Raw genomic sequence first — 22,076 nt, 5'->3', positions numbered from 1 at the left:
TGAATTACAAACAATTTTTATTTATTTTGGAAATTATATGATGAAGTTTTTAAGAATTTTGGCTACTTTACTGGTCGAAAGTATTGTTAGTTTGTAAAATTTGTTAGAATGAAACCCTAAAAAGATTTTTTTGATTTAACTGATCTATATTTATAAATGTATTTTTTTTTCAAAACAACATAAGTATTCATTTTTATTTAATAACTTAATATACCGAGTCATCAAATTTATTTAATTCATTGAGATTCAAAAAATATCATTTTAATTGAAAAAAATGCTGAATATTACATAAAACCAGCGACAGAAACATCATGACAATTTTTTTACGGAAAAGTTGTTTTTCTTCAAAAAGAGTTTTTTTTTTTTTTTTTTTTTTTTTTTTTTGCGATTAAAAATTTTAAAAAATTTTGGCATAAAAGTTTTTTTTATGTTCTGTGCAAGTCAACCTGTTCACCTGACTTTGAAAATTCTTAAAAAAAAACACTTTCTCTCAATATATGCCTCACCGTTGACAATACTGGCAAAAATTTTTTAAAAAAAATGTAAAATTATCTCCATTTAATTGATAACTTTAATATTCCTCCTTACCACTCCACAATACTAGAAAACGTTTCCTTATATTAGTAACTTGATGAAGTATAAACAATATAGTCTGCAGTGGTCCGTTATTAAATTTCAAAATTTAGATTTTTTTTTTTTGAAACTTTTACCACACACAATTGCTTTGAACTGCAAAAAACAAGTAAATGAACATAACATCATAAAATGTACTGTACAAACTGCAATAGGGGAACCCACCCACCTTTTACAAAGGTATTTTTAAAAAAATTGTTTCCATAAGAAAAACTCGTAGTTCACTTTTTTCAAAAGGAAATATATCTGAGCAACTTTTTACACTGTTGTTTTTTATTTAAATTGAAAATTATTTTTTTTAATTGGCGAATTTTCAAGAGTGTCAAACTGGGTCAAACCTTCTCACTTGACGGAGGTTTGACCCACCATAAGGGAAGTTTGACCAACAGAGATTATAATTTATAAAAACAATACTGAAATGTTAATATGTCGGATTTACTACTATTATATGATACGAACAACAATTATATCAAAAGAAAAATCATAAATTCAATTAATGACATTTCTACTCACTGCTTAAACACAAGTGCAATCTTCGTTTTACTGTTTGCTTTTTTAAAATATTTTAAAATATTCTCTTATTCTTTTTAATGTTATGTACTTTTTCTATCTCGACTTTGACAGGGGTGTTTGACAAACTTCTAGATATGATGCGTTTTCTGCCTCCTTTGACTTTTCTAGGCCCTGCTTTGGCAAATGGGAGTAGCTGTTCAGGTGTTACGAGTTGTGAATTGGATTACTAAGAGCCTGTATGGATTGAATATCTTAATAAGTACATTAAGCAAAGTGGAAAAGCAAATGTCAGTTGTGTTTAGCTTGATCAGAATAATCGACAAACAGGAAGCGTTTCAAATAACTAAAATCTATAGTATGTAAAGTGACTTAATTTCAAGTTAAGAATAACATTTATTTCGTTTGAACTAAACACAATCTTACTTAAAAGAAATAAAATAAAGTTTTGAACTAAACACATCCTTACTTAAAACAAATAAAATAAAGTACATTGTTTTAAAAATGTTGCACCATCAAAAGAAACTGAGCGGGAAGGTTTGACCTTGGTCAAACCTCCCGTAACTGAAGTAGGTCAAACCACCCTTAGTAGCCATTTTAGAAAATATAATAAAAAACATATTAAAATATTTTTGAATTTTGAAAGCAAGTATACAAGCTTTTAGCAAATTAATCAGAGTATATAAATAATGCAACTTACTTATGTAAAAGTGAATGGCAAATCGCACAGTATAAATGAACTTGCAATGAAAAATTTTACTTTTTTGCGTGAAAAAGCTATCACATATGCAATTTCTTCTTAATTGCACCTCAAATTAGCTAAAAAAAATAGAAACAGCTTTTGATTTTACTTAAGATCACGGTGCCCTCCGGTGCTCATCAGTTAAAAATGTGTTCAAGTATGAAAATGATGGGGTCGATCAAACCTCCAAACCTCCCATGTGGTCAAAGCTCCCCAGTCTCTCCTACTAGAGAATAAGTCAGTTGAAGAGCAGCATTACGTAAGACGTTTGCTTTTTTTTTTTTTTTTTTTCAGTGAGCGTGACACTATTGCCGCTGTTGAGCGACAATTTTTCCTATAATAGACAATTTCTAATCCTTTGGGTTTTTTTACATAAACTCCAGTAAGAATTAAAATGTTTCTTCTTATTTTTAACATTAGTCCTAAAAAGAGGATTGTATTTCATTAGTGTAAAACTTTAAACGTTTAGGGGACGGTGGCGCAAAGCGGGTAGGCTTTCGTATGCCTCCGCATGGTGTGTCAGCGACGATGCATACGTATGTCGGGTTTACCCGAACAACCACGAATTTTAATCAGTCCCAGTAAAGTAGCTATGAAGCGGCATGGCGCAACCAGGTTTAAAACAAAAAAATGACCCATTTCTTGAAAAAATGAAGTTTTTAAACTTGTGATTAATCGAAGACCAGCTTTTTTTTAAATTGTGAATAATATTACGTTTTTCTGACACCGCCCACCTACAAACAACGATGGGCATTCCGGTTTTTTTTAAATTATTAATTTAAGATCATAATTACTGAAATAAAAAACGTGCTTTTGGGCAAAGTGGATCGGGAAAAGCGGGTATAGGATTTTATCATGTATTTACTTATAATTTCTTGACACATGTGCTAACTTCGATTTTCTATTTTAATTGGATATGTATAACTTTAAAAAGTTTTTTTTATGATAGCAATTATTTAGCCTATTAATTTAATTAGCTATTTCTTTATGCTTTATAAACACAGAAACTGGCTTTAAATTGGATAAGTATAACTTTTTTACATATTTTTTAATGACGGCAGGTAGCTAGTCAACTAATTTAATCATTTATAACTTGATATTTGGTTGGCAAATGTACCACATCACAAATAGTTAAGCTTAACCACTTTGGGACCCCTTGTAGAGCAAAGCGGGTTTTTTAAGTGTTTGTAATGTTTGATAATAAATAAATATTGGGTTTCAAATAGTTCAAAACTCACTTTTTATTTTGAAGTTTGAGAACCCTGCTAGGAAATAAAACCGAAATTGTTGCGAAAAAATTCCAAAAAACTACAATTTTCAAGAATTCTTTGAAAATCCCACTCGCTTTGAGCCACCTTCCCCTACACGTATTTAGCTTACTTTGTTTGCCTCCGGTGATGAGCTGGACTGTAAGCATGCAGTGATGATCCATGTAAGGTCGCTGAAAAGATACGTCACCATAAGGTTGGTGTGGATGGTGTTGCGGAGACAACGCAAGTCACTAGAAGAGAAAAACTATAATTACAATCAACATTAATCAAAGTTACGTCTATGATGTTGAAAACATCGTCAAATACTTTAAAACAGTGGTGCCAAACCTAAAGCGCACGGGCTGCATCCGGTTTCCAAAACTGATCCATGCAGCATGCTGCTTTGTTCAATGTTGCAAATCGAAAAGCACAATTAGGGACAATGTCAACAATTTTGAACTGAATGTATATAAAATGGTTTCTGAAAAATAGGTGTACAAAATAAAATAAGCAGTAAGAAAATAAAACAACAGTTACTGGTTCGTAATTTGTCTTCCTTTTCCGAATTTTCACATGCCATTTAGTTTGAAAAGCGAGAATCGTTTTAGTATAAGGTACGGCTCTCGGGTTTAAAAAGTTAGGGCATCAGGTTCAAAATCTGTTAAAAATTTCATGGTTTTGGCGTTTTTACTATAAAATAGTCACAACAGTCCCTGCTAATTACACTACGGTTTCCGGGTCGAACGTTTACGGAATGGATATTCTTGAGTGCTTATAAATTCTGCAAATACAGATGGACAATAAAGGATAATATATAATGAAAGCTTCTCTTTCAGACGTTTTGGTACACTTTGTATTTGTTAAGGTACCATCTCCGAAAATTCTCATTCCTCCATAGCAATCAGTCTCTCAAATGGCAGCTCCCAGATTGCTCCGGAGTTAAATAGTTATTGCTCCAGAGAGTAAAAGCTCCAGAGTTGTTTCATAAAGGATTATTTTAAGATTTTAAATCAGTTCTGTCAAGTTTATCTTTTCAAGGGCCTGCCCTAAAATGACCATTTTTATCAAAAATATTGTTTCAATTTTGTGTTATAATTTAAAAGAATACATTTTTAGGACTACAAAATGCTTAAATTTTGCTTTTACGATACGAAGTTATATCCAACTAAGCACACCGAGTGTGATGTCGTAAGGATCGGAAAATAAATTTAAAACCCCAAAGAGCCCCAAAACCAGCAAAAAAGAACAGAACATAAATTGACAAGCATAGCCAATTAATGTATAAGCTACTAACATTGAGAATTTAGTCTCAAAAATTTCTAAAACATTGATAAAAAAATTTTTTAAATGCGTTTTCAGAAAAACTTCTTTTTTTCGACATTTTCATATACGACAAATCTTATAACTTGAAACGTTTTACACCTAGGTAGGCGAACACCCTAATTATTTTTTTCTTCAATATTCATTACACCTTTCTGAAACTTCATAAGATTATTGAACATGACATTAATAACACATTTTGACTGCATATTTTTTGAAAAAAATTTTACGGAAAGTTTTTTTTTTATTAATGCCATATTTTTAGCAAAAAAGTACCATTTCCTTAACACTTCCAGTGCCTTCATTTTTTCATAGTTTTAAAAACATTTTGTGTATATCTCTTTGTGAGATACCAAAGAGTGATATGAACCTCTAATTCGAAAATATTTAACTAAAAACAGGTTTTATGGGTAAGTGTTTAAAAAATTCCACCGAAAAACCTGCTTTCTGCCCCGCAAGTTTAATTGATCATAATTTTAAAACTACATATTGCATGTACATTAAATTCTCGAGGTTTCTATCGCATTCATTTGTTCAATTACCATGTTTGCAAAATTTCAAACCTTTAAAGTTAATGCTTTTTACTTTAAAGTTTCCGCTGGAGCTGTTGGCGTAAATAAAAACTTGAAACGTGGTTATCAGAAAATCAAAAACGAAAATGTAAACTTCAGTTATAAGCAGTGCATTTAAGTGTAGTAAATTTCTTCTAGATTTCTCAATAACTCTTCGATTCGAAAAAAAAAAAAATTGCGGATTTAGAAAGAAAAACACTAGGGCTCTCTAAATTTCTCAAAATCTCAAAATCGATTTTTTTTTCGAAAATTAGCGTCTTTACGTATCTTAACCTGATTTTTTCAAATAATGTTTCTTAAATTGCTATCTGTGTCTTGAGCTATAATCTAAGCTCTTTGTCAGATTTAAAAAAAAATTACGGGCATTTTAAAATTGAGGGTTTTTTTTTTTTTTTTTGGAAAAAAAATCTGTGAATTTCTATTAATTGCCAAATTTTTCTACATTTTGAGACTGGTATGAAGTTTTTAGTTTAGAAAACAGTTAAGTACTGTAGCAACATACATTAGAAAGGATTTTCAAATATATTGAGTTGAGATGAGTTTAGAGTGGTTGGCGTAAACAGCAAAATTAGCTTAATTGTTGCTCAAATTTCCATTTTTTGAAGAAAATATGAGAAAATAATAATAATAATATTTGTTTTGTTCATTTTCCAAGTTTAAATCACTCTTCAGTAAAAAAAATATATATAGATCGTTAATATTTCAATTTTTTGAAAAAAAGTGCTCCAAACATAGGCAGACCCCTTAACTAAAAGGCCCCATCAATAAATTTTTAATGATGAGTTAGGGTCAGGCATCAGGTTACATGCAGTACAGTTCTTTGGATAGCTTCCCATATGAGTAGTAAATAAATCTGATTGGTCTACAACAGGCTTGTGCAAGGGCGAAGACTTATTGAAATATTTTCATGAAAATTCGATTGAAAGAAAAATCACCCATTTTTTTTATTTAATTTTACTTTTAATTATAATCATATTTTTCTATAAATCTACTAAAATAGACTGACAAAACTTTGAAGCGTTTTAAAATTTTCGTTATAATTTCAAAGTTTTTTTGATGAAATGAAATTGCCTTTCCTGCAATGATTTGAGCAGGAATATAAATGGTTTGAATCATTTTAAATCAAATGCTTCTAAATTTCTAAACCTTTTTCTTTTTCAAAAATTTCTGTTCTTAATAAAAGAAGCCAAATCTACAGTAAGTCTAATAAAAAGGGTCAATTTCTGGAATCGAGTGTTTTCTTTTCTGTGAGGGTATTTTTCAAATATTGTGGAAGTCAAATTAACTGCATTAGGTATTAAAACATCTTAGTGTTTTCTTAGAATGTCAGCAGCTTGAGATTTTTTTCATTTAATTATACTCTAAATGAGAGTCTATTCCTTTCATGTTGTTCGTTTTATGGATATTATAAAAAAATTATGTAAAAGGAAGATAAAATAAAAAAAATGATAAATGATAAAATTGAAGGCAAGGAATCAACTAGACAATATTTTCTTGCTTGCAACACGCAGTCATCATACTGTGAGATTCTAATAAACAAACCAAACTGACAAAAAAGGAACAACTCTGATAACTGATTAATTGCAAACAATATGCAAAATTTGAAGCCAATTGGGTCATAATTGGATCGGGATACTAGATATTGAACTTTGGGTATGGCCTTTTTTTGGGGCACTTAGCTTATTAATAAATTTGGATTATTTGCAAATAACAAACTTCTACACAACATGCCTTTAAAATTACTCACCATGATCAGAATAGGCACTCAGAAAAAGCAATTAATTACATACTATACTGATCCAGTTTAAAAAAAAAGCATTCTGAAATGCAAATCAAATGACAAAGCATTTCTCGAGTACTTAAAACTAGCAGCCAGAGACGAAATATTTCTTCCGGCCGCAGCTTCTTTGTGACGAGATAAAAGAGGAAAGCTGGGCAAAAAGCGCATAATCGCATCAGTGCAGCAACGTAGTAAAAGAGCTTTCTTAAAAGCTGTTAGGGAGATCATCGCTCAAAGTCAAAGCTCCAACGTCAACGAAGCGACGTCCTTCGGCTAAAGTGTTTTTCTACCGGTATTAAGAATAAAAAATTGGGACCAAGGTTGTGTGTCCAGGATTAACACTTTTAATCTAATGATGAAAAATGCGTCATCAGCAGGTCAAAAAAATTAATCCCCAGTAACCCATCTTCAATTCCCAAAAATAAAAATAATAAAATGCATTGGGCTGTTTCCTTCAGTCAAAAGTGCTACTTTTAGTCACCGAAATTGATAAAATAAACAAAATAAATAAATAAATAAATAAATAAATAAATAAATAATAATAACACGGAGCCAGAAAAAAACTTTTATTTTCCTGATAGTTATTTTTTATTTAATTTTTATCATGTCCGATTTTGGAAATATGATGTGGTCTTAATGGCTTCAAAAGTGATGCATTTTGGCAAGCTACTCCATTGGCACAATAAATGTTTACATATTGTTAAAAATAAAATTGCTATTAAACAGTAATATCAATAGCAATCATAATGACAATTTTGAATGAAAGTTTTTCTGAAACGAACGTGAAATTCATTAGTATTATTGCGCTATCATATTTTTATCTTTATCTAATGCCAAAATATTGCGCTCTGCGCTGATGGCATCAGTGAATGGTATTCATCACTTGTGGTGTCACGACCAGAAGCGTACAAAATGAAATTGCATCTGCGCACGGATTGAAATATTTTTTAAATACTAAACTTTGTCAAATTCTTTAAAAAATGGTGGGATCCTATGTTTTTAAGTATACTCTTTCATAACAAAATATTTTCAAATTTTCGGAAATAACCGAATTGTATTGCTTAAAGTGGCATACGTTGCGAGTCAGTGTTCATAACTGCACTATTTGATTTGAGACTTAATCTATCAGTCATTCTAGCTATGGCTTTTTTTATGCATAGGATATCTGTATTCATTTATTTATTTATTTGAGAGTTAAGTTCTTTCTTTTTACGTGATGTAAATAGAAAATTAATTGCGTTCATTGTATTTTCTAACAAAGCAACTGAAAATATCTTTGTGTCAAATGTTTATGTAGGCAAGGTAAAAAAACAAAAAAAAAAAAAAAAAATCCCATCCCATATTTTTATTCTGAAAACCATCCTATTATTAACCGCGAATTTAATATTTTCAAAGAACTTTCTAAAAGAATAAAAGTTGCTCCTGGGGAACTGGAAATATTTTCTGATGTAACGTTAAACTTGAATTTTAACAGTGTTGTTCGTTCAGAAAGGACCCTCCTTTTTTTTCACAAAGAAAATTTAAGAATGTTTTAGTTTGATGCCTCTCTCTGAAAAGCGCATAGCAAAACTTAAGAGAAAAAAAGATCATACTTGATTCAATTCATTGCTAAAGTGAGAACATTCGGAAGATCATCGCTCAAAGTCAACCGAGCTAATTCTTACGCCTTAAGAAGTTTAGAATCACAGTTCTACCGAAACAAAGAGGAAGGAAAAAATGAATTAGATTTGAAAACTTTAATCGGACCTTTTCTTCTTTTCTTACGTGATATTTGATGATTTATTACATACACGTTAATAGAAGCTGATAAATGTTACAACTTTGTCGATAAACAGGATCATATTTAAAAAAAAAAAAAAAAAAACGCTACCAGTTAGATCTGATCTCAAACAGTTGCTTTTTTTTTTACTTCACAATTCAGGAAGTGGTGAAATATTGAGTGTGTTTCTTTTTAGTGCTTTCTGATTCAAAAAAAAAAAAAAAAGAAACTAATTGCTGTCTTTGATTGGCTTTATCTTTTTTTTCCCTAGACTTTAAAATTTGTTCCAGGTACTTTCGGTCCCCAGTTCTTAAATCTGGTAGTGACCTTTTTTTTAACCTTATAGGACGAGCACAGTAGTGATAAATAAAAGATAAAAACCTTAAGTGCAGATGCTATGTGAAATCAATAAGTATTAACAAATACGAGTTTAGTTATTTATCTTAAAACAACAAATTTCAGTTCTGCGACGCATTTCCCTGACACTCAAGCAATACGCCATCAGGTTATTTGCTCTACTTGAAATAGCATCACAAAATATATTATAATCTAAAAAAATAAATAAAATACTAATGAACTTAATTTGTGCCCGTAAATATGTAAGTAGCACAAAAAATATTAGACTTTGTTTTTAACTTACAAAACGAGATTAAGGATTGCAATATTTGATCCTTTTTTTTTATATACTTAGGCTTTAAAAAAAAAGAAATATTTTCCCCATTATATTAGGGTTGCTCAAATTAAAAGGTACCAAACAATACTCTGGGTCTAAATGAACACTTTATTCAAAGTACGCACCATAAGCCTGAGCACCACGATCATACTGATTAACAAATCGAAGGATTTCTTATTCCCAGAATTCCTGTAGCCGAGACGAGGCTCAGTCTTTCACGGTGTAATTGAGTTCGTTGTCCGACTTTATGCGCTTCCTTTTCAAATGTTTTAACAAAAAATCAAACCCACGGAAATCGCAGGGCGACTTGTCTGAGTTGTAGGGCGGATAGTGAATCTGCTACTTTGTTGAATTCCTTAAGCACATAAGAATCATTAACTCCGATATGTATTGTGAGACACTAAGCCTGCACAGGTTCATAAATAACAAAAGACCAGGGCTGCTCGTGAAGGGAGGGGGGCTTCTGAACCGTGATCCCTCCTCACGTCTCCAGGGTTAAGGCCCCTATATTGGAGGAGCCGACGCATCACGCATCCGCCATTTTGGAGCGAACTTGATCCAGTGCTTCGCAGCGATAGCATTGCTGCTGAAGTTTACATTTCTTTAGTATATGTTAAATTGAGTCAAATGGGTGGTTGTTCGGTTGTTAATTGTAAACAGCTCTAAGAAAGAATTTTAGCTCTTCAGATTTCCAGCAGATGCAGAAAGAAAGAAGAAATGGATAATTAATAGCCGATGAAGTGACTGGTAGCCTGGAAATTTAGCTCTCTTGTGTGAGGTTAATATCAATTTATTTCTCATGATTTTACTATCATTACGTTATAAATGCTCTGTAATCTTTTCTAACAAGTTGCAGTGTTCTACGGAATGTCTTTTATTCTGTATTTCCCTGTTGTGCGATAAGTACGCTTGCTCCCGTTTGCTTCAACATGGCGGATGCGTCGACCTCTCCAGTTATAGGGTTTCCACCCCTAGCACCTAGGGCACCACCCAGGCCACCTGGGCGATCCTGGACACCCAGGCGCCCTGGGTGGTACTATTTAAGAGGAATTTAACCATCCCCCCTACAACCCAGACCAAGTCGCCCTGTGATTTCCATGTCTTTGCTCTTTTGAAAAAATATTTAAAAGGAAAGCACTTCAACTTAGGACGACAAACTGAAGAATACTGTGATTGACTGAGTTTCGTCACGGCCACAGAAATTTTGGGAATAATAAATCCTTCGGTTAGTTAATCAATTGGATCGCATTGCTCAGACCATTGGTTCATATTTTGAATAAAGTCTTCATTTAAACCCACAATATCATCGTTTGGTACCTATTAATTTGAACAACCTTTATACATCCTTTGCTTCTCTGGTTATACATCACCAGGGTTGCCAACTGCACCGCATTTTGCCGAGTTGCTCCTAAAAAATGACGAAACTCCGCGGCTCCGCAAAGAAGTTCTTTTTCTCCGCATTTCTCGGCAGAAAGTTTTCAAGCTTAAATTTTGCTATTTCATCATAACAAACACGTAGATATAGGAAATTTAAGATGCTTATACTAAAGGATTGAAATAGTGTTTAAAGCTGTTTTATTAATTTAAAAATAATTATTTTTATACTCGTACTTAAAATGATTTATTAAAGCGATAAAACAATTTTAGATAAGTGGTTTTTGTTATTTTTACTATTTTTTATACAAAATACCGAACTGTTCGACAAAGTTTCAAATTGCTTCTCAAAACCACCACAGATGCTCCTCAAATTGTTTCTCCAAAGTAGGCAGCCCTGTATCACAATCATTTCATGCAGCCATCCGAAGCAGTTTATTCAGTTCATGAATGATTTGATAGAATAGTAATCGTCTACGTACTCCAAGTAGTTGTTTTCATTCTTTGATAAAAGGTTTATCTGTTTTTAGTTTTTCTATTGTTTCCCAAAGAAATTTACGCTCATAAGAATATTTCATCATCCTCAGTGATTTTAACTAGAGTTTAAAGCAGTACACCAATCACAATGTTGACCCTTTTTGACTGATGCCCCTCATCGAAAACACAGAAAACGCATCTTGACTCATACCGCAAAATGGTCTTTTTAAAAAAGAAAAAGAAAAATTTCATACATTTTTTTTAATTGCGTTCATTTATGTGCATCAGGGTAGTCTTATGGGTCAACAAATAAATGAGACCAGCTGCACATCCACGATACCAGATTTTGATCCATTTTACGAATGTTTTGCTAAATTACATATTCAATTCTGCTTTACTATTCAGATCACTGATCATACTTCATATTTACGAAGCACAGAGGAAACACGAGAGTTTTCCATTTACTGAAACATTACTTCAAGAGCGCAAAAAGCTTTTCCTTTTTCTGATTAATAGCATTCGTCGGATAGGACACTTAGCAAGGAGCAGTCAAAGTTCGAAACAATTGATCAATCTTCTTGTTCGAAAAACTGGAAGGGCTTCCGTTCGGCTGAATTCTTTTTTCGGAAGGAAAGGAAATAGAGGTGACAAACTCTTAATGCCTTTGATTCACGGGTGAAACAATGTGACGAATTTCTTGCAGAATTTTTAAGGAACAAAGAGGATCCCCAGATTTTCTTCTGAAAAAGATAACTCCGTGAAAGAATGAATGCTGAAACACAAAAAAAAAAAGTTTATTTTTTAGGAAAAACATCTTTCCAGGGAAGGCTTTTAAAGTTAAAAGGCTAGCACTTCATAAAATGAGAGAATTAAAAAAATCAAATACTTGGGGGAAAAAAGTAATGATACTTTGCACAATTATTTGTTCATTTTTTAAACGATCCATGGTTCAAGATATAGAATAATAAAAAGGGTTTTAATTAGCTCTGAACGAAATGAGCATAAATAGCTTCAGTTAGGGCTTTAGGTTTTTTTTTTTTTTTTTTTCAGAAGAAGTAAGGTAGACCGGGACACGTTTACGCGGATTTTTTTCAATGACTTTTCCAAATTTTATGTTTTAACTTAGGAAATTTTAAATATTGCGGTTGTATGAAGCAGTTACTGGAGTCAAAATTGGTATATTCAGTTGTTGCTAAGTTTGTGTTTTTAATCGTTAAACAAATTATTTTTGAGTTCAAGTCGGTTGCGTAAATTTGCCCCGGACTCCCCACCCCCCCGGAGCACGTTAAACATTTTTATTTTGACACCTGACGTGGTTCTGTTAGTGTTTTGAACATAATGTCTTACCATCGTTAAAATAAAGCAAATTTATTACATACTGAATAATGTATAAAGTAAAAGCTGAACGGGCATGAAGACAGCACTACATGATTGTAAGCTATGAGATACGAATTTGTAGCTCAGTTAAAATTTAAATGGTGATTTTCAAAACTAAATAACCTGAAAATACTAAAATGTTTTCAGACAGTTTGGAGCGAAAAAAAGCGTCAGAGCACGTTTAAAAGTAAAGACACAGTAAGAACGTGCGTGAAGGTGCTCAGACATCAATGCGTAAACTTGTCCCGTCGTCAAGTTTGAATTTGTTTTTAACGTGCAAAAAATTTTAATAACATTTCTGCTAATTTTAATAACAGGATAAAATTTTGCTATTTTTTATATATTTGTTATTTCTTAATTAAGAATTATTTATTTACAATAAGCATCAAAACGTTAAACTCAAAACTTACTCGACTTAGTAGAAAACATATAATTCTTTCTGCATGCTAGACCGAAGCTCGACTGATGCTCAAAAACTTGTGAGGATACTATTTGCTACGAAGCAGCATCAATATGTTATGACTGTTGGCTCTCCAGTTATAATTCGTTTTGAAAAAAGGGCACTGCGTAAACGTGCCCGATGCATAAACGTGCCCCGGTCTACCCTTATGATAAATAATTGTTGCAAAAAATGATAATAATAAATTAATGTAAACTAAATTTTAATTTTTTACATAAAAAATAAAGGTGCTTTCCTAATAACTATTTTTTTTATGAAATTGGTAATTTTACTAAATGTTAAAAAAAACCTTCAGGAAACTTTCTTGAAAACAAAGTTTAAACTTTTTAAAAGCTTACAAACGTAAAATATAACGCTCTTTTTTTCCAAAAAAAATATTGTTTATAATATAGTTCAAACTCTCGAAAAAGATTAAAATCAATACACGTAATTAAGTTGTTTCATGAAAATAAAATGTATTATTGAAGGTAAATGTGCCTCAGATTTTTTAAAGAAATATAATGGCAGTTTATATTTATAAAAGTAAGATTTTTAATAAGTAGTTCAGAATAGTTCTTCCATTATTTTTAATCCGTATAGTTTAGAGATAAAACTTTGAGCAATACAAAACACGAGAAAATTCAAGCACTATTAATGTATGCAAATTTTCAGTTTTTTTTCTGAAAATAAATCAAGGGCAGTTAAATGGATATCGATAAACTATGAAAATGTAAGAAAACGTTATGAAAAGAACATCGTATAAATTTCGTAGACATTCTGTATACAAATAAATAATTCGTATGCGCTGTTTAAAAAATATATTTTGGGTCGATGCATAGTGCATTAACTCTGCACTAAAGCTAGTACAATATTCTCATGATTTGCTCAGACAATTTATTATGCTCGGTAAAATATGCAGAAACATTTAAGCAGTTTTCATTGTACTGTGTAAAGAACCTCATGTGCTGCTCCCGCAATTTTCAAAGACGTGGTATAGACTTTGTATAAACGTTTGCCGACATTCGCCGTAGTAATAGGCAAAGGGCTCTGATAGATTAATTGGGTTGCTAGATACATAAATTTATGAATTTCAATTAAAAACAATAGTGCGACGTAAATAACTTTTATACATTGTTTGTTCAATTCACAAAGACATGGGAAAATTAGAAGAGAGAAGAAAAAAACTGAAATTGTCTCCATAGTAGGTTTGATTGATTACAGTTCCTTTTATAAAACTTTATTAATGCTCTCCGTTGGCTTTTAAAATTCTTAGTAAATATGAATTATCTACTATAATTTTAAGCTGCAAGATTTTTTTAGACATTTTCTACAAACTTTAACACCTTTTAATAATGCATACAAATTTGTAGCAGCACAAACAAAGTCAAAATATTTTACTAATATACGTAATAAGATATTGCAGTTAGGTAATTCACAAAAAGAGCAACTTGATTTGACAAGCAAGAACTTGGTACTTTTTTAAAAATCTGAATAAGAAATTAGCTTGAAAATTGAACAACTCTCAATGAAACAGTATTCATTAACAGCATGTTTTTTTCTTAATAGAAGAATGTAGAGCAAAGTGAAACAGCAGGGCAAAGATAATTATTGAAATATTTATTATGTTTTAAACGCCGCCTACCTAGTAATATTTTAATTATGTAGTTACACATGTAGTCAATTCTCGTCAGAAAAAGTTCTCTTAAGATCAAAACGGATGATAATACAAACAAATTTCTAAAATTGATACTCATATTGTAATCTTTTGTTGTAAGTCAAAAATTATTTTTGTGATTATTAAATGAAAAATTTCTTGTTATAAACATTTAAATTTTAATTGATTTCTAGTAATATTCGGCACAGTATTTATTTATTTATTATTAAACTTATTTTTATTTTAAATGTTTGGTACAATTTTTTAAGTGCATGCAGGTAAAATGAAATAGTTCCTATCTTTTACTTATCCAACTATAATTACCCTTACGTATTCATTTATTAGTTAATTCTCTAGAGTTCTTTCATTACTTAACTCACTTATTTGTTACTTTATTCGCTTATTTTCTTTTTCAGTGACTGTTTAATTCATTCTCATATACTGTTCAATTAATTCACTTATTTATTCGTTTATTAATTTATGCATTCATTATTTTTTATTATTTATTCATTCATCATTCATTTTATCAAGAATATTTTTAATAATCACATAGAAAATATATTAGAAATATATTTTGTTTTATACTTTGCCCCCCCAACGAAAAAAAAGGGAGAGATTTTCCATTTTTATTGAAGGTATAAATTCACAGTCAAAAAAATTAATAAACAAATAAATGTTTCAGTGCGAGTTTGATTATAATATACGTAGTTCTTTCTTTCTGTGTTGCAAATTTCAAAACAAATTTCCATCTTTTTCATTTTAAAATAATATCTACCATTTGACTTTGCCCCACATTCCTGTACTTCTGTTAGCTTGTGCAGAAAAAGCTCATAGAAAGCAGTTTTTTCAGAAAATCATTTCATTTAAATTAGACGCAACGGCCACAAAATGATTCCAGTAATTTCCTTTTAAATAGTAACATGCATGTTTTAGATTCTATGACTTTTCAAGAAAAATCATTTTTTTGCTTGATATTTTGATCAAATTGTGATTTGCGTTGATTACCTTGAGTTGAACAAAAGAAATTTTAAGCAATTTATTTTTTATTGACATTATCATACATGATTTTAATGGTTTTTTAATGCGGTTTGCAGGAACTTTACAATCTCACCATTTTTTTCCCAGAAATTTTTGCAGCAATTGAAAAGGTAAATTATACAAAACTGTGACTTTATGTACCAAACAGGCCCTTATTCGTTTTAACTACCCTTTTATTGCTTAAATCTAACAACTTTACGCTTTATAATATTTTTGAATGCCTTTTGTGACCCTTTAAATGTAGTAATTAATAGCTAAACTCCTTTTGCTAGGAAACGTAAATTCTCATTCTGTTTTAAACTGACTACGATTTTATACTTCACCTCTTACCGATAAACCTAACAATCAAATTAAATTTTTAATCAGTTTATTTATTCCTTTTTCTCTCATCGTCGAAAGCAAACATTAGTTCTTTCGAAATAAAAATTTGCAGAGCATTTTTTTTTTTAATCTGCTAACTCGACTTGAAAACAGTTTGTGCAATTTACTATTTTACTCTTCAAGAGTTCCTTAACAGAGTGAAATTAATGACACATTGCTTGAATAGTTTTTTTTTTTTACTTTCAGCAGTTGGAAACGCTTGATAAAGTAGTTTAAGCAATTAATAGTTCGTAGTACTAAAATACTGATGCAAGAATTTTTCTTTACAAATACTTTGATTCATTTGCTCAATTTGAGCACAAATAAGAAAAAAAAGATTACTATCTCTAATGATTTTTTTTAAACATTTTCTGTAAAAAGTTTGTATTTGTGCATGCATGCCCTTTGACACCCCCCCCCCCTCCTTCAAACCCTTTCTCGAAAAATGTGATACGATGGACTGTTTCAGGACATAAGCTTAGATCAGAGCAAACTAACCCGGGAAAAAATACTTTTAGTTTACTCCTCCTCCCTCCCTAAAATTGTAAACGAAAAATTCTGGGCTTTCTCAAGTAGTTACGACGATCAAGCTGTTGATATGTCTAAAGGAATAAGCGCATAGGAAATATCGCCCTATTTAGCAGTTTTCATGCGCCTGTGTTCCGCAATGCCAATTATTTTTAAATACGAATGTAAGCTATAGCTATTCGCAACTCCAATAAATTATAGGGGGCGCTGTAGCCACTGTGTAATGGCGGCTGAAAAAGGTAAAACAAGCAAATGCCGTTACTTTTAACTTGCTTTGAATGACAATAATTTTTTATCGTGTTTGTGGGAAGCATTCTTTTCTATTCTTCTGAAATTACATTACACCATAAACTGTCTGAAGCCTGTAATTTACTCCAAAGAAAACATGTGGAACAGAATGTTTTATATTTTTCAGTAGTATTGTTAATCACATCAAGATAGCGTATTCGAGCTCTGGAGTTGAGCTTATGAACTACGGAGCCGAGATTCCTTGAGCTCTCGGTACAAGTTAGGTTATGACTAGCATTTTTTTACATGGTTCATTGAATTTTGTTTTCTAACTGCATTTTAGCAGTTCTGGGTTTACGATCTTCCCGAGCTAGGGCAAATCTTGAAACTGACGTCCCAAGCTATCTTCATTCAAATTTTTTTATTGAGTTTAAAAGGAAAAAAACACACAGAAATATGGTGAATTGGACGTCCCCAGAAGTTGCTGACCGGGGCTACGGCCCCGGCTATTTCCCGCTATATATATAGATCCGTCACTGCATTTTACATCTAAGATTTAAGTTCACAGAGGTTTGCAAGATACGTTTATTTTGGCGCAGCTGCATGCGGTTTTCTTCGATTTGCAGTCTTACTCTGACATATCTTTAACAGCATGAGTTTTGTAATGTTGTAGCCATTTTACTGCTCCAACGGTAAGAAAAGTTTGGACATAAACCAAGTGTGAAACTAAGGAATTTTGTAACGGTCTGACCAAAGAGGGGTGGATGTCATTTTTACTGGAACGGGATTCGCCAAGAGAAAAAGAAATTATTTTTAAAAAAATCGATCAAACGAGTGTTTTTGTAAAAAAATAGAAAAACTTGTTGCTTAAAATTTAGCAACAGTCTAAGATGTAAGATTTATAAAGCAGAAGTCTCAAAGTTTCCTTTTCATTTTTTTGGCAGTCTAAAAGAAAAATATACAGAGTGGTTAGAAAACTTTATACTCATTAATAAAATTCATTTTGATAAACTACTTCAGATTGAAACATAATTGCTTTTCATTTTGATCATTATTTCAAAAACTTTTTTTCACATCGTTAATGCACTTCTACCCTATCGTAAACCTGAGAAAATTTAGACTATTTTCGACTTAACGGAAAGGCACGAACACTGTCAGAATATTTTGTGTGGGATGTAATCTGTTTAACTTAATGTAACTTTGTAATTTTTCTGACGTTTCTTGTTTTGTTTCTTCAACTTTTCAATTAAAATTTCTACACCCATTCTAAAAATCGTGCGTTTTCTGATTCATTAATAACTAGATTAAAATACTACTACCACTCTAATAATTGTTTTATACAAAAACCTTACAATGATGTCATTTTAATTGTAACTATTGTTGATAACAGTTTAACTGTTTAGATATATTTAGGAGTAATCTCTACCCCATTATTAGGACAGTTGCGCAAGAACTCCCTCTTGGTTTTGTTACAACCTTTTGCATTGCATTAAAGCATAATAACAAAGTAGCAATGAAAATAGATTAGCAACAAATGGTGTAACTAATATACATGAATAGTTTGGCGAAACATTGAATACCAGAGTGTTTTTTTACCATTATCTATTTATTTATGTCTTATCCAATCCCATTTTAAGATCTCCATGTCTTATTTATTAGACGGAGTTGCAAGCTTTCATTAAAGAATTGCACTGTATTTCTCTTTAAAATTGCGTTACGTGTACAAAGCGATAATTTTTCTCCGTTAACCATAGTTCATCTAAACATGTTTCGTCTGATAACATTCTTTCTAAAATGAAATCTCAATCAGTAACTATTATTCCTCTTATAAATCTCGAAGTTTGTAGTGTCTATTCAATAATCGGATTAGTTTCCATTTAGATTAATATAGAATTCTGGTTAGGGAAATAAATATTAGTACTAAGATGTTCCTTATGCAACGGAATTAACTTTAATATTTATATAAAACCCTTTTGACAAATGGCTTCAAGATTTCGATACTTATTTTTATGAAATGTATGTATTAAATATATAAGGATCGTGGTTTACTGCTAAGGTTCAAGCATATCTTAAAATATATGTTTTCCTGCGCGTTGTCTGTGTCCCATGTTAATGTTATTGCGCTGTACATTCTACTGAATATTTCATTTCCTTGAAAAAAAGTTTTAATTCATAGGGAAGACTTTTGTACCTAATGTTTCGGAATTTTCCTTGAACAAAAACATAACCACAGACTTATTAAAAGTATGAAACTGGTATGGACGCATTGATAGACTAATCCATCATTCCATTGAATCCAGTTTTAATATCTAAAATAGCAAATTCACTCAAACAGATATATCTTTTAATAACATATACAAATGAACCTCGATACAAACATCACTGTTTCTCAAAAATTATGTTTTAAAGTGTAATGCACCAAGAATAATGATACATAGATTTTATAAAAAATAACAATATCAGCAGAAGATACTGGTTTATTATGTAATGATTTTAGTCACAATACAAAGAATTATGAATGAATTTCAAATATTTTCATAAATTCTTCATTATTATCCTTTAAAAACCTATTTGAAAAGTCAGCTGTAATATACCTTGTCGTTCTGCTAACATTTTGATTAATACAGCATTTAATTGCAAAACAGCTTTGTAGAACAGCATTGAAGGGCTTTCTTTTCATGTAAGGTCAATTTAAATTGTTTCCTAAATAAAAAAAATTTAAAAAAAAAATCCTTTTGCCACGCATGTGGCTCAGGGATAAGCTCCAGGTTACCGAAAACATATCCCTGTAGGAGGAAATTCACCAGGAAATATTATTACAAGTTATGAGAATTCTCTGTAATCTTTCTCAATTCCGCTTTTTACGAACAATAGTATGTCATCAACTTCGTCTTTTAGAATTTAAGTGGTATGTGTACTTGATTTAAATGTTATAAGTTCTGAATGATGGCGAACTTTCCACAAAATTTTGAAGCGCTTAAATAATTGAATATCTGATATAGAATTAAGAAAGGCAAGAACTTCTTTAAGGACACACTCTGCAGTACGATTTCAAGTGCATAATGATGGTAATCCAAATGTAATATATCATCGTTCAGTTTTTTTTCTCTAAAAAAATTGCATGCACAATTTATACGGTTGGTATTGGAAGTCGTTGTATCAAACATTGCAGCTAGAATAGTTAACAATAAAGAGCTATCATCTAAGATATCATATACAACTGAAGAAATAACTAAGAAATTCCGAGTAGCTGTTCAATATTAGGACCTGAAGCTATCACGGTAACCCTGTCGGCGTTCTTTTTTCCAGTTACATCTGGATGTAGCTTTGTATCCCAGTGAATAACTACAAAATGTAAATTTAAATTCATGAAATTTAATTTACCTCCCGAAGATTTTCTTTTGCTCTTTTAAGGAATGTACGATTGATCACTAGGACATTTGTATTTAAATTTACTGCATCTACGTAGACTGTAAATAAATGAGCAACATCTTTATCCCTAATATGGCATTTGTCTAACAGTGATGAAAGGCGAGCAGATATCAATAGTTGTCAAGTTCAACAGGTAAGGATAGCTACCCATTTCGGTTTCTAAATCTTGTGAATCGCAAGAATTTGATGAAAAAAGGACTATGTACTGAAATAGAAGAAAATAGAAGAAGTATAGAATTTTACATTGTTTCGATCTGGATATATTTTTTTTAAATTTATATTTTAGCTATGTAAAATACAGTATATTTTTGTGTTAGAATTAATCGAGGATTTTTCAAAATTTATATTTTAAAAATTAGAAATTGCATAAGCATTTATGTATGTTTATAACTAAAGAACAGCGAATTAAAATGTAATTGCAATTACTTATATTTATAGAATTGAAACCTTGCGACTCTATTTGCCACACCTATTACATACACTGGGAATTTTGTAAATCAACACCCCCAAAGCTTGGAGGAGGCAATTTCTTGTTCTCAAAGATCGTTCATTAATGGCCTAGGCCATTCATTAATAGCCTATTAAATCCCTTGAGTCCATCTTGATGGAAAGAAACGTTCCCCTGCCGCTTGGCTGGAGCAAGCGCAGAAGAGCGGTACGCTTGACCCAAAGCCATTGGTGTACATTTTATTCTCTGTAACATGTTAAATTTTACAGAATAAAAGTGAGAGAATGGTCGGTCTGGAAGTAGAAGCACCTATTGAGGTTCAAAATTACTTTAAATATAAAACGTTAGAATATTTTTACATAAAAATGAGAAAATACGCAATTTTTTCTTCGAAACCAAAGAAGGGGGGGGGGCTAGGGGCACGTGTTAATATTCATGGATTGACTTAAAATTTTGCAAGGATCATTTATTTGTATAATGGAACAAATTGCGGTGGCGTCGTGTAAAATATCTGCAACTTCAAAAATAAGGACCACCCTAATATATATATATATATTCCATCCGGTTATGGGAGGAATGGAAATTTTTAAAACTTGAATTGAACAGAAGGATAAACATAAATAGCTTATTAAAACGAAGCAACCACGCAGCAGATACTGAATAGTTTTAAGTAAGAACCAATAATTCAGCAATATCTTATAAACGTTCTAGAAAATGTCTTGCACAGGCCCGAATCTGCGTACCTTCAGACCCCGCAGTGCGGGGAAGCCCACGTCTTTAAGGCGCCCAACAGCATTAGAAATTGAAGAAAAAAAACCCTAGCATTAAGATTTATTATCGTTGTAAATATACACTACTGGCTTCTAGGGAGGGGCCCTGCAGACTTTGTAGCAATGGGGCGCAAAATTTATAGATCCGGGCCTGCCTTTTGCACAAATATTTTGGAAGATCATTTCAAGAAATAAAGACTTATGAGATAGTTTGGAGATGTGTAGACTGCTGAGGAGTTTTTAAAGCACCGTTTGGAGCTTCAGAGAGATATAACTGGTAATTTATAGCGGTATACAGAAGTTTTACAGTCAAGAAAAAAGCTTTTATTTTTACCTGAAGTACAGGAATATCCAGAGCGCTATGGCTAAAGCTATTAGCGACAGTCCATACCCTATAGAATATATAGTGTGGGCATCCTTCACATCCCAAAGCACCTGCAAAAAGAAAAAAAACTGAATGTTAGCAATAACAATTTTAGCAATAACAATTATAGGTTTAATGCTGGCATAAATATTTTCAGAACTAAATCTTATTTCTGCTTTTTCGTTTTCATATTTGAGATAGAAACTTAAATTTAATTCTTAAGTTACTACTTACTCAAGTTAATTCTCATATCTCATAGTATAAGGTGCACCTCTTGTAAAATCATAATTCTACATATTTTAAATGAAATGTAACCTAGATCCTAACGGCAGTTTAACAAGGATTATT

The 22,076-nt window shown here is 31.4% G+C and overlaps 1 protein-coding gene across 1 annotated transcript in view; it reads right to left on the bottom strand.

Annotated features, from left to right (window-relative positions):
- The window catches only part of LOC129221141 (diuretic hormone receptor-like), a gene marked incomplete at its 5' end in the record, with an annotated part of 111,166 nt that overhangs the window by 63,400 nt on the left and 25,690 nt on the right, over positions 1-22,076 (bottom strand). The window contains 2 exons of the mRNA XM_054855590.1: positions 3,266-3,386; positions 21,699-21,799. Of these exons, the coding sequence (XP_054711565.1) occupies positions 3,266-3,386; positions 21,699-21,799 (222 nt within the window). The remainder of the gene's footprint in view (positions 1-3,265; positions 3,387-21,698; positions 21,800-22,076) is intronic.

Source organism: Uloborus diversus, chromosome 1, assembly GCF_026930045.1.
Source record: "Uloborus diversus isolate 005 chromosome 1, Udiv.v.3.1, whole genome shotgun sequence".
In the NCBI taxonomy this organism is placed as follows: Eukaryota; Metazoa; Arthropoda; class Arachnida; order Araneae; family Uloboridae; genus Uloborus; species Uloborus diversus.
Note: the sequence above shows the minus strand (reverse complement) of the source record. Positions and strands in the feature narration are given on the sequence as shown.